Raw genomic sequence first — 13,689 nt, 5'->3', positions numbered from 1 at the left:
CAGCTCCTGACAGCAGGTTGGAGGCAAGTGAGTGGGAGCCAGCCTCTTTTCCTGGGTTACAAGTGACAGGACAAGAGGAAATGTCCTCACGTTGCAGGAGGGAAGGTTCAGGTTGGATATTAGGGAAAATTCCCTCCTTGAAAGGGTTGTCCAGCCCTGTCACAGGCTGCCCAGGGTAGCAGTGCAGTCACCATTGCTGGAGGGATTTAAAACTGTGCAGGTGTGGCACCTGAGGGTATTGCTTAGTGGTGGCCTTGGCAGTGCTGGGGGAACAGTTGGGCTCAATGATCTTGGGGGGCTTTTCCCACCTAAATGATTCCATGAGTTTTGCAGATACCTTTATGGGAGCCAGGCTGGTGGCTCTGGTGCCACAGGTGCCTCTCCACCCACTGTGCTGCCTCTGCTCCCTCTGCCTTTTACCTTCCCTGTATGCCCAGAGTCAAAGGTGTTCAATTTCTATCAAACTACTCAAAACAGCCTCAATAATTTTGGGGCTGGCTGGCTGTGTGACTGGCTTTTCACATTAAACAGATGCTCTTGTGGTGGTGGCAGACAGGGGATGGATTTTCACCTGTAGCAAGAGGAATGAGCTGCATTATTTGCTGTCCTATGAGGAATTGCTAGGCCAGCCACAACAAGCACTTTGATTGCAAATGTTTGTCCCAGGCATGGAAATAGAAACACTCCAGACTTTCCTTTTGTTCCCTTCAGATGGTTGTTTGCTCAGGAGTTTTGTTCTGAATCAGGGAAGATATTTGAACTAATAATGGCACTTTTGGCTGAGATTCAGATACATGCATTCTATATATAAAATACATGTTTATGTATAAAATAAACACACGGTAGTTTTTACATACATATAAATACATCTATAAAATACATGTAGGAAGTAATTCCAGACATGGGAGGCAGGAGCTCTGTGGGAGCAGAGCCAGGAGCCCCTGTGGCACCCACAGGAGCTCCAACCACACTGGAACATTTACTATTCCCTGCTTCCCCTGCACTGAACCTTGGCTACCAATTACCCTGTATTAAATTGTGTTTGGTCATGGCAGTGATTACACAGTATCCAGGCAACCCGGGCATAATCTAATTTAACACCCAACATGGATTTACTCGGCTGCTGCTCTCCTTTGTTGTGCTGGAAGGGAGTGAGAAGTGAGTGGTGTGCAGGGACACCCTGGCCATGGCCTGGGGATGGATGGTGCTCCCTGGGCTGGGCAGGGCTCTATCCCAGTGACACCAGCTGGGAGCTGCCAGTGCCCAGCATGGCCTGGGGATGGATGGTGCTGCCTGGGCTGGGCTGGGTGTCCCCAGGCCATGGCAGGGCTCTGTCCCAGTGACACCAGCTGGGTGCTGCCAGTGCCCAGCATGGCCTGGGCATGGCCTGGGCATGGATGGGATGTAGGTGCATTCCTCCCATGGGCTGTGCCGCAGCTGGGATGGATGTGCTCCCATGGGCCCATGGCAGGGCTCTGTCCCAGCAGCACCATCTGGGTCAGATCTTGGTGGAGCTGCTGGCTGGGGAAGCAGTGCTGGGCACAGACCTTCCCCTGACCCCAAGATCAAAGGGGCTCTGCCTGTCCCACACCCCCAGGCTGATCTCTCCTGATCCCCAGGGAACCATCGTGTGCTGCCAGGAGAAGGAGCAGCCCAGAGGCCCAAAGCCACTGTGAGCAGGAGGGAAGTGAGGAGGTTCTGCACATTCCTCCATCAGTTGTTGCTTTCTCCTGTGCTGGAGGTCCTCCTGTAAAGTGGGGAGCAGAAAAAGGACCCATAGAAATGAATGATAGTGCATCAAGGGCTGGAAGGAAGCAGCAGGTTAAAAGGAAAATACAGTGCCTGCTTGGAAAACTTGTAAAGAGCAGCTCAGGAATGGCACTGACAGTCCCTGCTGAAGAGCCCCAGCATTAAGCCCACTTTGGGCTGAGAACAGCCATCTTTAGAAACTGCAGCGTTATTTCCTAGTACAAAGGATGATGAAGAGCTATAATTTAGAGTGAATTATCCTGTGGGTAATGGATGGGGAATTTGAAGGATGTGAAAGGTGAATCATGTTTTGGAGCACGGCTGTGCTGACCTGGTACAGGGATGGCTATTGCTGGAAAAGTACCCGGGCTGCAGAGCAGGAGCTGGTGTGGCCCTGAGGTTTATTCCAGAAAGGAGCTGGGTTGCACAGCTGCAGGACAGCTCCAGGGGCAGAGCAAAGCTCCCTGAGCAGGGGTGGTGCTGGAGGGGAGGGCAGCACCCGTGGGTGAGCGGGCAGCCCCGGGCTGCTGCTGTGGGACCATGTCCTGCCTGGGAAGCCATTAATAGCCCAGTCTGAAATAATTGCGAGGACCACGCTCAGCTGCCTCCCTGTAATGAGCTGATGACAGTGCAATTTATTAGAGTGATGTAGGACATGGTAACGGTAATGAGAAATGGAGGCACCTAATTTTGTGCGACTTAGATCAATTCAGTTGTTTTTTTATAAATGAACATTGTTTTACTAACCACAGAAGATCATTAAAATTATTATTTTATTAATGCTTCTGAAAGCCATTTGGACTGCAGCTGCGTTTTTCCCTGTCCAATTAGGAGCATGTGAATGTGTGTCTGAAATGCAATTTTGCAATGCAAAACTGTCATTGGGGTTTGTGAGTGGTGTGGGTGGGAGTGGAGGGTGGGTTTGTATTATTTAGTATTATTTATTGTTTGTATTATTTGTATTATTTAGTATTTGAGTATTATTTAGTATAAATTGTTTCTTATTGAACCTGTTCTGCCTCTCTTGCTGCTCCATGAGGTTGTGACTCCCTCAGGAGAGTTTGTTTCCCCTCCCAGCTCAGCAGTGCTGGCATGGCCATGAGCAGCTGGGTGAGCTCTTGGCTGTGGTGAGGATGAGGATGAGGATGGGGAGAGGCTCTGTGCCTGCCCAGGGGTGGGATGGCCGGCCTGGCTGGGTGTGAGCAGCATGTTCTCCAGGGGTGAAATGTGCACCAGTGTGAGGCTCCTTGCCCAGGCAGTGGGTAGGGCTGGTGCTGCTGCTGGGGAGGCTAAACCAGCAGCCCTGAGCCCCCCTGAGATGTGCCCCTGCCTGCTGCCTGAGGAGCTGTGTGTAGGGATGAGTTCTTTGCTGGTTCAGGTGAGATTGGGATGGAAAAGGATGGAAAGCATCCTTTGCTTTTAGCCAGCCCTGGGCTTGCAGTGTGCTGAAATATGCTGAGCTTGCACACAAATGTCTTGACCCCAAGATCAATGTTAGAACTCATGGCTGTAAATATTAGGGTCAGTCCAGCAAGTGAATCTGAGCCTCACTGTGTGCTGCATTTGTCCAGGGAAATGAGAGAGAAAGAGAAAGAACAGACACTAAAACTCCCTCAAGCTACAGCTGTGTGAGCACACAGCCTGAAGCCAGCACATTTCCTGGTTGAAGAGGGCAGGAGCAAACCACAAGAAAGACTCCTGGGGCTGCAGGGCTGCACTGCAGGTCACGGGCACACACGTGTCCCTCTGTGACTCAGCAGTGCCCAGGGGCACACAGGTGTGACTCAGCAGTGCCCAGGGGCACACAGGTGTCCCTGTGTGACTCAGGAGTGCCCAGAGTCACACAGGTGTCCCAGCAGTGCCCAGAGTCACACAGGTGTCCCCAGGTGTGCCAGCAGTGCCCAGGGGCACACAGATGTCCCTGTGTGACTCAGCAGTGCCCAAAAGGCACACAGGTGTGACTCAGCAGTGCCCAGGGGCACACAGGTGTCCCCAGGTGTGCCAGCAGTGCCCAGGGGGCACACAGCTGTCCCAGCAGCGGGATGCCTGCCTGTGTCCCTGCTGCTGTGTCCCCTCGGGTGAGGCAGAGCACAGGACGTGCCCCATTAGGGCTGCTGGGGCTTTGCCCCTCTCAGACCACGTGCCAGCTGCAGCTGCTCCAGGGTAACCCCTCAGACTCCACGAGCAGGGTGCCCCATCCTCAGTGTGAGCTGCTTCATTTGCTGAGCTGCTCTGAGCCCTCCTGTGAGCTGAAAGAGGTGGAGGTGGTGAGGAGGAAGGCTTGGGTGTCCCTGGGTCCCCATCTTGTGCCAGGAGAAGGAAACACATGGGGATCTGGGGGCAAAGCCCCATCTTGGCCTCCCAGCAGCCTGGCTGGGCCAGAGGGGACTGACCTCTGGTGCTGGAATGGCTGGGAAGGAATTGGCCTTTGGAACATATGAGGTCACTCATTGAGTTGGAGAGCAGCATGTGTCAGAGGTCCAACAATTTGTTTTCAGAAGGGTTTTAAGCATTAATGATTCAAGATGTTTTCCTGGGAGGGGTTTGCAGCATGAGGCTCAGTGGCTGGCGCGGGGCTGAGGTTTTATGGGATTAGTCAGTTCATGGGGGCTGAGAGCTCCCCAGGAACACAACAGTTAAATTTGTACTTTTCCACATGGCTGAGCCTTCAAGGAGCTCACCAGGAGCGTGAAAAATGTAAACAGGGTTGTGAGCCTTGTGCCAGCCACGAGGCAGGGAGGGCAGGGAGGGGGTTCCCTGTGGATTAGTTCCATCACCTACTTCATTCTCTTTCTCTTTTTTTCCCAGAGTTGCAGATAATCACAAACAGAACCTGATGACTGTTGCTAATCTGGGTGTGGTGTTTGGGCCGACGCTGCTTCGACCTCAAGAGGAAACTGTGGCTGCCATTATGGACATCAAATTCCAGAACATTGTGATTGAGATTTTAATAGAGAACCATGAGAAGGTAATGGCTTCCCTTGCTTCTTTCATGTCAGGGGTTTATGGACAGGAATTGGTCTCTCTTTGCCCATGGCAGCCCCCTCTCCCCATGGCCAGTGGCACCACGGTGGGGCTGTGCTGGGGAGGGGGCAGCTGGCATTCTTGGGCTGTGGCTGTGTAACCAGTGCTGCTGGTAGCCAGCCTTGTTTATGGTCATCCCAGTGTGTCAGCATGGCTATGATTCCATCACAGAAATTCCCTTTCTCCCCCTTCCCACTGTTTAATGGGAATTTGTCCTTGGTGTCAAGAGAGATGAGTGCTAAAGCAAACCAGTGAGATGCACACCTCAGATGGCTCCTGCTTTGCTGACTAAATCCAGGTTTATCCAGTACTGGCTTTATCCACACTGTTGATCTGAATCCTGATGCATTTGTGTTTGCTGGCCATGGATGTTGGGGTCTGCAGTGGAGCAGTGGTGGCTTGGTGGGGCTGAGGTTCTGGCCATCCCTCCCTGGCTACATGGGCTTTTTAAAAAATGCCATTTTCTTCTAAATGCAGCCAGTTCCCTGATTATGATCTTTTGTTAGTCTGGTTTGGATTGGAAAGGAGTAACGGATCTGTGCATTTGGGCAGCGAAGGCAGAAGTAGAAAGCAGCTTGGCCTGGCTGGGGTGGCATCATGGCTCCAAGTCCACATCAGTTCTGTCTTGAGCAGAGAGCTGTGCCAACGTGTGCTTCTCCTGTTGGGAAAACCTGGCTGTGCCAGCTGTCTGTCTGGCAGGGGCAGGAGCAGGAAGGACACTGAGGAATGGGTTTAATGGACTCCCAGCAATGGAGAGAGACTTGGAGAGAGCTGGTCTGGAGGGGTCACTGTCCTTCTCTGAGCCTGCGGGGTCTAGAAAAGGAGCAGTACGCAACCAAATAACAGCAACCAGCAAGGCTGCTGCCCTTTGGGCTCATGCAGTTTTAAAATTTCATCCCCTTGAGAAAAATGTGATTACTCAGTTTTCTGACAGCTGTAGCTGGAAGTTGCAAAGACTTTCCCAAGCTGGTCTGCAGCCGTGGGAGCGTGGGCGCCGGGGTCACGCAGTGGGGCACAGGGGGGACGCTGCTGGTCTGTCTGGGCTGCCCATCATCACCTGCACCCCCAAAAGCAGCAGAGTGCCAGAGTTCTTCACTGTTTGCAGTGTACCTTTTGGGTGAAGAAAAGAGGAGTGCAGGCAGAGTGGAAATGTGGAATTTAGGAATCTGTCCCCAAAACGTTGCCCTGTTGAGTGTGTGTCCTCCTCAGAGGCTGCGCCGGGGAGCGGTGCAGCCCAGGCAGGTGGGCAGCTGTCCTGTTCCACGGGGTGATGCCAAAGAACAACTTGTTTATTATTTCTAACAGATATTTAACACGGTGCCAGAGGCTCCGGCGTCGAACTCGCAGCTGCTGTTATCGCGCAAGAAGAGCACGGAGTCGAAGCCTCCCTCGTGCAGCGAGCGCCCGCTGACGCTGTTCCACACGGCCCAGCCCAACGAGAAGCGTGAGTGCCTCCCTGCCTGCCTCCAGCTGCGCCCTAGCCGTGCCTCACAGACTGCCATCGCCCTGGCATCGCCCTGGCATCGCCCTGCCCTTCCCCTGCCCTTCCCCTGCCCTTCCCCTGCCATCCCCCACCATCCCCTGCCATTCCCCTGCCATCCCCTGCCCTTCCCCTGCCATCCCCCTGGCCTTCCCCTGCCCTTCCCCTGCCATCCCCCACCATCCCCTGCCATTCCCCTGCAGTTTTCCTGCTGTCAGTAGAAGGGCTGATTCCATAACAGGGTCAGGCTTTGGTTTCCTCTGCTGTCGTGTTGGTGGGGAGTGGAATCTCTCCTGGCATCCAAGCCCTTAACTGGGGCTCTGCATGAGGCTGCCTTAGCACAGGATAAAGTGTTGCTGTCCCCTCCCCACCTGACGGGCCCCTGCGTGTCCCCTTCTCATGTTCCTGGGCCCGTCATCGCTGCCATCAGCTGCCAGGACGCGGTGCCACACCTGTGGCAAGGGCAGCCACCACAGGGCGGCCCTTTTGGGATGCCCTCGGGCACTTTGCCTTTTACAGACAGGAAAACTCGGCCAGGAGGTTCGGCATTTTCCTGAGGATTATGTCCCGTGGCAGTTTAAAAGTGTTGGAGCTCATCTTTCCATTTCTGTCACTAATTGATGCTCCAGATATTTGGGTGAAAGAGCCAAGGCCCCAGCCCTGCTCATGGGGTGGCAGAAATGTGTCTGCTCAGGCTGTTGTTTCATGTTACAGAGTAAACCCAGCTCCCAGCTCTCTGGTCCTTGCTGCCCGTGTGCTCCTGGAGCCAGGCAGCTGCACACAGGGAGCTCTCCCAGTTTGGTCAAAAAGCAGGAGAGACTCGTGGTGAGCAGGACAGCACAAGTGGAGCAGAGCAAGGCTGGGGATGGGCAGCTCCCCAGGGCGCACAGAGTGGCTGCTGTGGGCTTTGCTGACTCCCCAGACACGTGGGTTTGTCTGATTAGGTTACTGTTAACTAGCAGGCACTCTCCTTTCGGAAAGATCCGCGTGGGTTTGAGGAAGCAGAGGTGCCCCGAGCGTGCTCTGGAAATGGTGTGGGACGGCTCTCGGTGAAGCCTCAAATATCAAACGCTGCTTTTGAAAACTTTCAGCCCAAGTAATTTATCTGCTGCTAACTAAGCAGGGGCCTGTCAGCCTCCAGGCTCTCCATGTGCCATCCTCCCCATGCCTGGAGAGGAACTGAGCTCATTTCTCTATTTCTGCATTTATTTACTCCCATGTGAAACAACATTTTCTTGGTGTTCCTCCTGACAGTCTATAACCTCCTGTGTCTTTGGGAAGCCACTGCTGTTTTATTTGCCTTCCCTGCTGCACATCACGAGAAATATGTGAGGTTTCCTTTCTTCTTTTCTTCTTCCTTTCCTTTCTTACTGGTCTGGAGACAGACCAAGGCTCTGAAGTCAGGGTGAAGCACAAGGGCTTAGGCAGCAGCTCAAGCCCAGCTGAGCAGCACAGAAATTGAAAGTTGAAATTGAAGCTAGAAGTGTTCTAAATGGGAGCAGGGTGCACAGTTTTTAAGACTGGGAGCAGTTTGACATAAAAAGAAGTGGAGTGGGACAGTGGATTTTCCATCACTTGAAACCTGTTCATCCAAGTCCAGTATCTTTCTATTTTCACTAGCATTCACCATACCAAGCTGTGTCTAATTCAAAAACTATCGTGTTCAGCACAACAGGGAGCAGATTAGATAATCATGATTAATCTATGATTCTAGTGATTATTTTGTTGTTAAACATTTACATTTTTATCCACATCTGACCCAGGGAGTAGCTCTTGTGACACGAGTGTCACCAACACGACAAACACCATCATCCCCTCTCTGCTCCCTGGGGTCACTGTCACCAAGGTGCCCTGGATCAGCTGTCAGGGTTCCTGGAGACAAAGCCTCTGGGGAGGCTCCAGTGGCTCTGCCTGCCTGACTTCCCACTAGAGACAGGAAGGTTGGGTAAGGGGTGAAAGGCTCTTTTCTCTGGAGGCTGGAAATGCTCTTGAGCTGATGGGGAGCTCTGCTCCTGCAGCTGTAAGACCAAATCAAATCTTCCAGCTAAGAATCCTTCACATGAGCTTTCAGAAGCATGAAGCAAGGTACAGTTTCAGCCTTTTAACAAGGAGGAAATAAAATGAAGCAGGAGTTTCAGATTCTGCCATTCATCCCCCTGCGCTGATTCACTCCCAGCTCTGTGGCTGACAAGGACTCCACTCTTGGCTGGTGGCTGCTCTGGAGATTAGAGGGACAATCCACACTGAGCTGCCAAGCTTATGGAGCTTATTCCCAGCCTCCAGCCCTGGGCAGAAGATGTTTGCAAATAATGAGCTGGTGTCAGTGCACGCTCCAGGGGCTCAGGTCAGCTCCTCAGGCTCAGCACAGGCGGTTCCTGGCCTTGCCCAGCTGTGTACAGGTGGCCTCTCATGGCCTGCCTAAAACTTCCTCTGGCACATGCAAAAACAGAGGAATTTGGGGTTTTTAGGTCCTTAGACAGCTTAATTTCTTTGTTTTTTCATCTGCTGGCTATCACATCTGCCTGTCAGTATTTGTGTGGAGGTCAGTACTCTGCTTTTCTTCACTTTTCCCTCTTTGTCTTCTGCATGGATCATCTTTTTCATCCCAGGGTGCTGGTGCCCTGAGGGTTGAACTTTTGCAGAGCTGGGGACAGAGAAATGTCTGTGCTGCTTGTTCCCATGGTGGCTCATTGCAGATGGAGATTAATGAAATCCACTTTCAGAACACGTTGACATGTATCAGTGTCACCCATCCTTGGCTCGCCTCTGGAAGATAAGCTCAACCTGAGCTAAACCAAGCCCTGTCCTGCTGCCCTGCAGGTGCTCATTCTGCCCAGGTGCCTGGGAAATGCAGCAGCTCCAGGGCTGATGTGGCATTTCCCTTTGGGGTGATGGCAGAGCTGCACCAGCACCCCAAGACAACCCTCCTGCCAGGCTGTTTTATGGCAGTTCCTCTCTGCTGTGTGCTCAGGATTAACCTTTCACACCACCCAGGAGTTCCTCTTGCACTCTTTTACTCCCTTTATATGTGCACAGGATACAAATTAATATTGCACATTCTCCTCACTCAAAAAGAGGTGGAATTTAAAGAGATTGGGAGCAAGGATTCCCTCTCACTACATGCTTTTGGGTTGTGGTTTGTCCGTGTTATTGTGCACCACAAAAATAACTTTGGACAGAGGTATCCTTGCAGTAGGACTGTGTGTTTTCCAGCTGGTGCCTTCTTTCAGGAAAGCAGCATCCCAGAAGCAGCCACTCTCTGCCCAGGGCTGCTCTCGTGCCATCAGCGTTGCTAATTGCTTCTCACAAGTGCAATTACTGCTCCAGTGGCAAAGGCAGCTCCTGGAAATGAGTTAATGGGATTTTGGGTGGCCTGGCAGAGCTGAGGAGGGGGCCTGTGCTCGGTGGCTCTTTGAGATGCACAGTGCTGTCAGTGCTCACTGCATCTGGAACCCAAAGGAGCCAAAGAGTACCTGGTATTTCTTATGGTTTAATGTATAATGTGTCTGTAACTAACTGAGCTCTGGGGACATGTCCCTGTGTGCACCGGCACAGGCTTTCCTGGGAATGCTCAATGCCTTCCCAGCCATTTGCTCTTCACTTTGGCTGCAGTGGCAGCTGATGATTCTTGGGTTTTGGTGTTTTTTAGAGGAGAATAGGAACAGCATCATCAACTCCAGCCTGGAATCTGTCGTCTCTTCAAATGCAAACAGCTTTCTCAACTCCAACAGCGCTCCCCAGCCCAGCCTGAACTCGAGTGATCTTGAACTAGAAGTAATTAAGCCCAACAGGCCAAATTCCCTGTAAGTACAATGGTAATTAGTGTTTTATAGACTCTCTATCCTTAATTCTTAATCAGAATTGTTTCTTATTCTCAACTTCAGCAGTCTGCTGAAGGATACAGTTTAACATTTGAATTTTTAATGGGCACCAACATTTGCCTCAGTTTTTAACTCGGTCTAAGCAGTGGAATTAGTTACTGCGGGTTCCATCTGCCATGGGTTCCAGCTCTGATGGCTTTGCCCATGTGGAATATTTTTGAGCAGAGCTCCCCAGTGCTGCCCAGCCCATCTGGTGATAACTCCAACACACACAAAGGACTTTTCTTCTGAGTTCAATCCTGTGACTGTTGTCAGTACAGTTGATCTCCGGCCAAATCTGTGCTGTTGCTTCTGCTATTGCTTCCTTCATCTGGAAAGTTCAAGGGAAAAAGCAGTGACCTTAGCAGTGCCTCCCTGGGGAGGGCCGGGTTATTTCTGAGGCCCTGAAGCTGCCGCGGCGGAGCCCTGGCCATGGCGGCTCCGCTGGGGGAATTTCCTTCCTGCCACCACGGCCAGCCCCGCAGCACTTTCCCACAGCAGCTCCCCTCCCCGCCAAGTGAGGATCTGCTCAGATCTCCAGGAGATGCGGTCTGTTCCCCTGGAGCTCCGGGCACGCCCTGTGCATCCCCGGGATGGGCGGTGGGAGCACTGCTCTTCTCCCAGTGCAGGACACTGTCCCTGTTCCCCTTCCAGTGCAGGACACTGTCCTTGCCATCCCTCCCAGTGCAGGGACACTGTCCTTGCCATCCCTCCCAGAGCAGGACACTGTCCCTGTTCCCCTTCCAGTGCAGGGACACTGTCCTTGCCATCCCTCCCAGAGCAGGACACTGTCCCTGTTCCCCTTCCAGTGCAGGGACACTGTCCTTGCCATCCCTCCCAGAGCAGGGACACTGTCCTTGCCACCCCTCCAGAGCAGGGACACTGTCCTTGCTCCCCTCCCAGTGCAGGGACACTGTCCTTGCCATCTCTCCCAGAGCAGGACACTGTCCCTGTTCCCCTTCCAGTGCAGGACACTGTCCCTGTTCCCCTTCCAGTGCAGGGACACTCCTTGCCACCTCCCAAAGAAGTTGCAGGGACACTGTCCTTGCCCCCTCCCATTCGCAGGTACACTGTCCTTGCCATTCTCTCCAGTGCAGGGACAAACCCTCCCTGTTGCCCTTCCAGTGCTGGGCCTGTCTTTGCCACCCTCTCCAGAGCAGGACACTGGTCCTTGCCATCCCTCCCAGAGCAGGGACACCATCCTTGCCATCTCTCCCAGTGCAGGGACACTGTCCTTGCCAGTGCAGGACACTATCCTTGCCACCCCTGCCGTAGTCCCTGATGCTCCCAGTCCCCACTGGGCCATGCCAGGGGTAGCTGGGTGCCAGTGGGTGCTGGGACAGGAGCTGTGGGCATGGTGAGCTGTTGCCTTGGCTGGGTTGGGTTTGGGGTTTGGGGTGCAGCTCTCTCTCTGGCGTTCGGGATGGCTCCAGGCCCTGCCAGGCTCTCCAGGCAGGAAGGTAAGTGTGGAACAGACACAGGCTTCATCCAGCTTCACCATCTGCTCTGCTTCCATCATCTTCCTCCTGCCACTAAACCCTGAGCTGCAGCAGCCCCACAGTGGCCTGTCCTCACCCAGGGATGCCCAACCCTGTGCCGTGCCTGCTCCATGGGGATCATCCCACAGCAGGACAGACCTCCCAAAGGTAGGACACCTCTAAATCAAGGCTGTGCTTTATATATGATACATACAGAGCAAAGATGCTTCTCTCTCTCGTGCCTGGTTGAAGCTCTGCAGTCAGTCACATCCCATTCCTCAACAGGATTGCTTTAGTTTGTCCTTCAAGGGGGAAAAAAATGGTGTGTCTTGTCACAGAATGAGGTTTGTGAGCCTGGGTCTTGCTGAGACCTTACAAGGATTGGCTGCCAAATTCACAGTTTTTCAGATTCCAAGAGTTGTCTCTTCCTGATGATTTCTTTCTTAGGGGAAGTTGCAGAGGAATTCAGCAGCATAAGCGAGTTAAAGCTGTGTGGGGCTCTGGGGAGCGGAGGCACCGTGCTGTTCCCCAGGGATTAGGTGAGCAGGCTGGCACTCAACCAGGTGCTTGTGCCAGTTCCAGAGCCTTTAGCTCTGTGAGCTGAAACAGGGCTGAGCAGGACAGCACTGGCAGCTCGTGGCTCTGACACTGCTGGTGGCATTTGGTGCTTTTCCACAAGCCCAGTGATTGTGAGATAATTTCTGCACATGCAGGAGCACACAGGGTTTTGGTCTGTGCTGGGCTGAAGTTTGAAATATGGATCCTCAGGGGGCTACCACAGGGCAAATATTCTCTGTGACCCCAAATATTTAAATCAAATGTCTTTAATCCAGTCTTTCAATGAAGCAGCTATCTTGATTTTATTCTAAGTGTGTGTGGCTGTCACTCCCCTGGCTTGCCCAGGAGCAGGGGCTGTGTTTGTGAGAGCTCCGTGGGGTTCTGCCCTCGGTGGGGCTGGCTTTGGTGAGGATGAGGAGGCTGAGGAGGCTGCCAGCAGCGGGTCAGTGCCCAGCCCTGCCCTGTGTTTGCAGGCTGGGCCAGGGCAGGGTGTCTGAATGGTGCCAGTGTCCGGGAGCTCCGGCCCTGCTCTGCGGGCTGCCCAAATCCTGTGTCCATAAAGCCACTTCTGTTTGGCCAGGCAGCTGAGAAATGTGGGCTCTGCAGGCAGCCCGGGGCAGCCACGCACTGTGCCCCGGGCTGGGGCAGCTGCTGCTGCTGTGTGGGGTTCTGGGGCTGCCCTGGAATCACCTGCCCACATTTAGGGTCTGTGGCCGTGGGAGGGTCTGGAGGTGTCTCGGGGTTTGTGCTGCTTCAAACGCTGCCAGATCCTCTGCTGGTCCTGTGACACCTATCCCTGAGCTCTGCTTCAGGACTTTGGGGTTTTCCTTGTGTTCCTCACAATTTTCTGTGATTTTTAGCTGTGGACAAGGGCTGCAGCGCTGGGGAGCTGTTCAGGAGGGGATCTCTCCTGGCAGCCCCCACGAGCCCATCGGGAGCCTGTGCCCACCCAAACTGGGAAGCTGCAGGGAAAGGATTTGGGGCATTCTGATGATATATTGATTCAGAATATCCTACTGACATTCCTGTAGAAATAACTCCTGTGGATTTCAGAGGGAGGCTCCTTGGAGTGCAAATGTTGAGGCTGCAGGCCTAGGGCATTTCTTGTGGCTGTGAGCACTGATGTGTCCGAGGTGGCCTTTAAATGTGCCAGCTGTAAATTGTGAGCACCATCTGTGAAATGAGAGATGTTTGTTTGAGCTTCTGTTTACAAAAGCCCTTGGCTCCCTGCTAAATGCTCGTGTGTCCCCCAGGTCTGCTCTGCCAGGAGCTGGGCCAGCTCCTAAATCCCCCTGGTGAGTGAGCATTGCTCCTTCCCAGCTGCTGCAGCAGTGGCTGTGCTGGGCTGGGGTCCCCCCACCTCGGTGCTGGTCCCCCTGTCCCCTCCCCAGGGAAATGGGCTCCTTCTGGTGTGCTTTTCCTGGAGCACAGTCCACAGTCTCCAATCCAGAGGGAAATTGTTTTGCTGCCGGGCTCAGGCTCTTCCTTCCCAGCCACCAATCGGGCTTTTACGATGGGAATGCATTTATTTATTAGGGCT

The 13,689-nt window shown here is 53.3% G+C and overlaps 1 protein-coding gene across 3 annotated transcripts in view; it reads left to right on the top strand.

Moving 5' to 3' along the window:
* ARHGAP26 (Rho GTPase activating protein 26) overlaps nucleotides 1-13,689 on the top strand; it is a 99,397-nt gene that overhangs the window by 66,891 nt on the left and 18,817 nt on the right. For all 3 annotated transcript variants that reach the window (XM_064724611.1, XM_064724609.1, XM_064724610.1), the window contains 3 exons: nucleotides 4,558-4,717; nucleotides 6,079-6,217; nucleotides 9,903-10,056. In XM_064724611.1, the coding sequence (XP_064580681.1) occupies nucleotides 4,558-4,717; nucleotides 6,079-6,217; nucleotides 9,903-10,056 (453 nt within the window). The remainder of the gene's footprint in view (nucleotides 1-4,557; nucleotides 4,718-6,078; nucleotides 6,218-9,902; nucleotides 10,057-13,689) is intronic.

The sequence above is a fragment of the Zonotrichia leucophrys genome, chromosome 13 (genome assembly GCF_028769735.1).
Source record: "Zonotrichia leucophrys gambelii isolate GWCS_2022_RI chromosome 13, RI_Zleu_2.0, whole genome shotgun sequence".
NCBI lineage: Eukaryota > Metazoa > Chordata > Aves > Passeriformes > Passerellidae > Zonotrichia > Zonotrichia leucophrys.
This window is presented reverse-complemented; position numbering and strand designations above follow the sequence as displayed.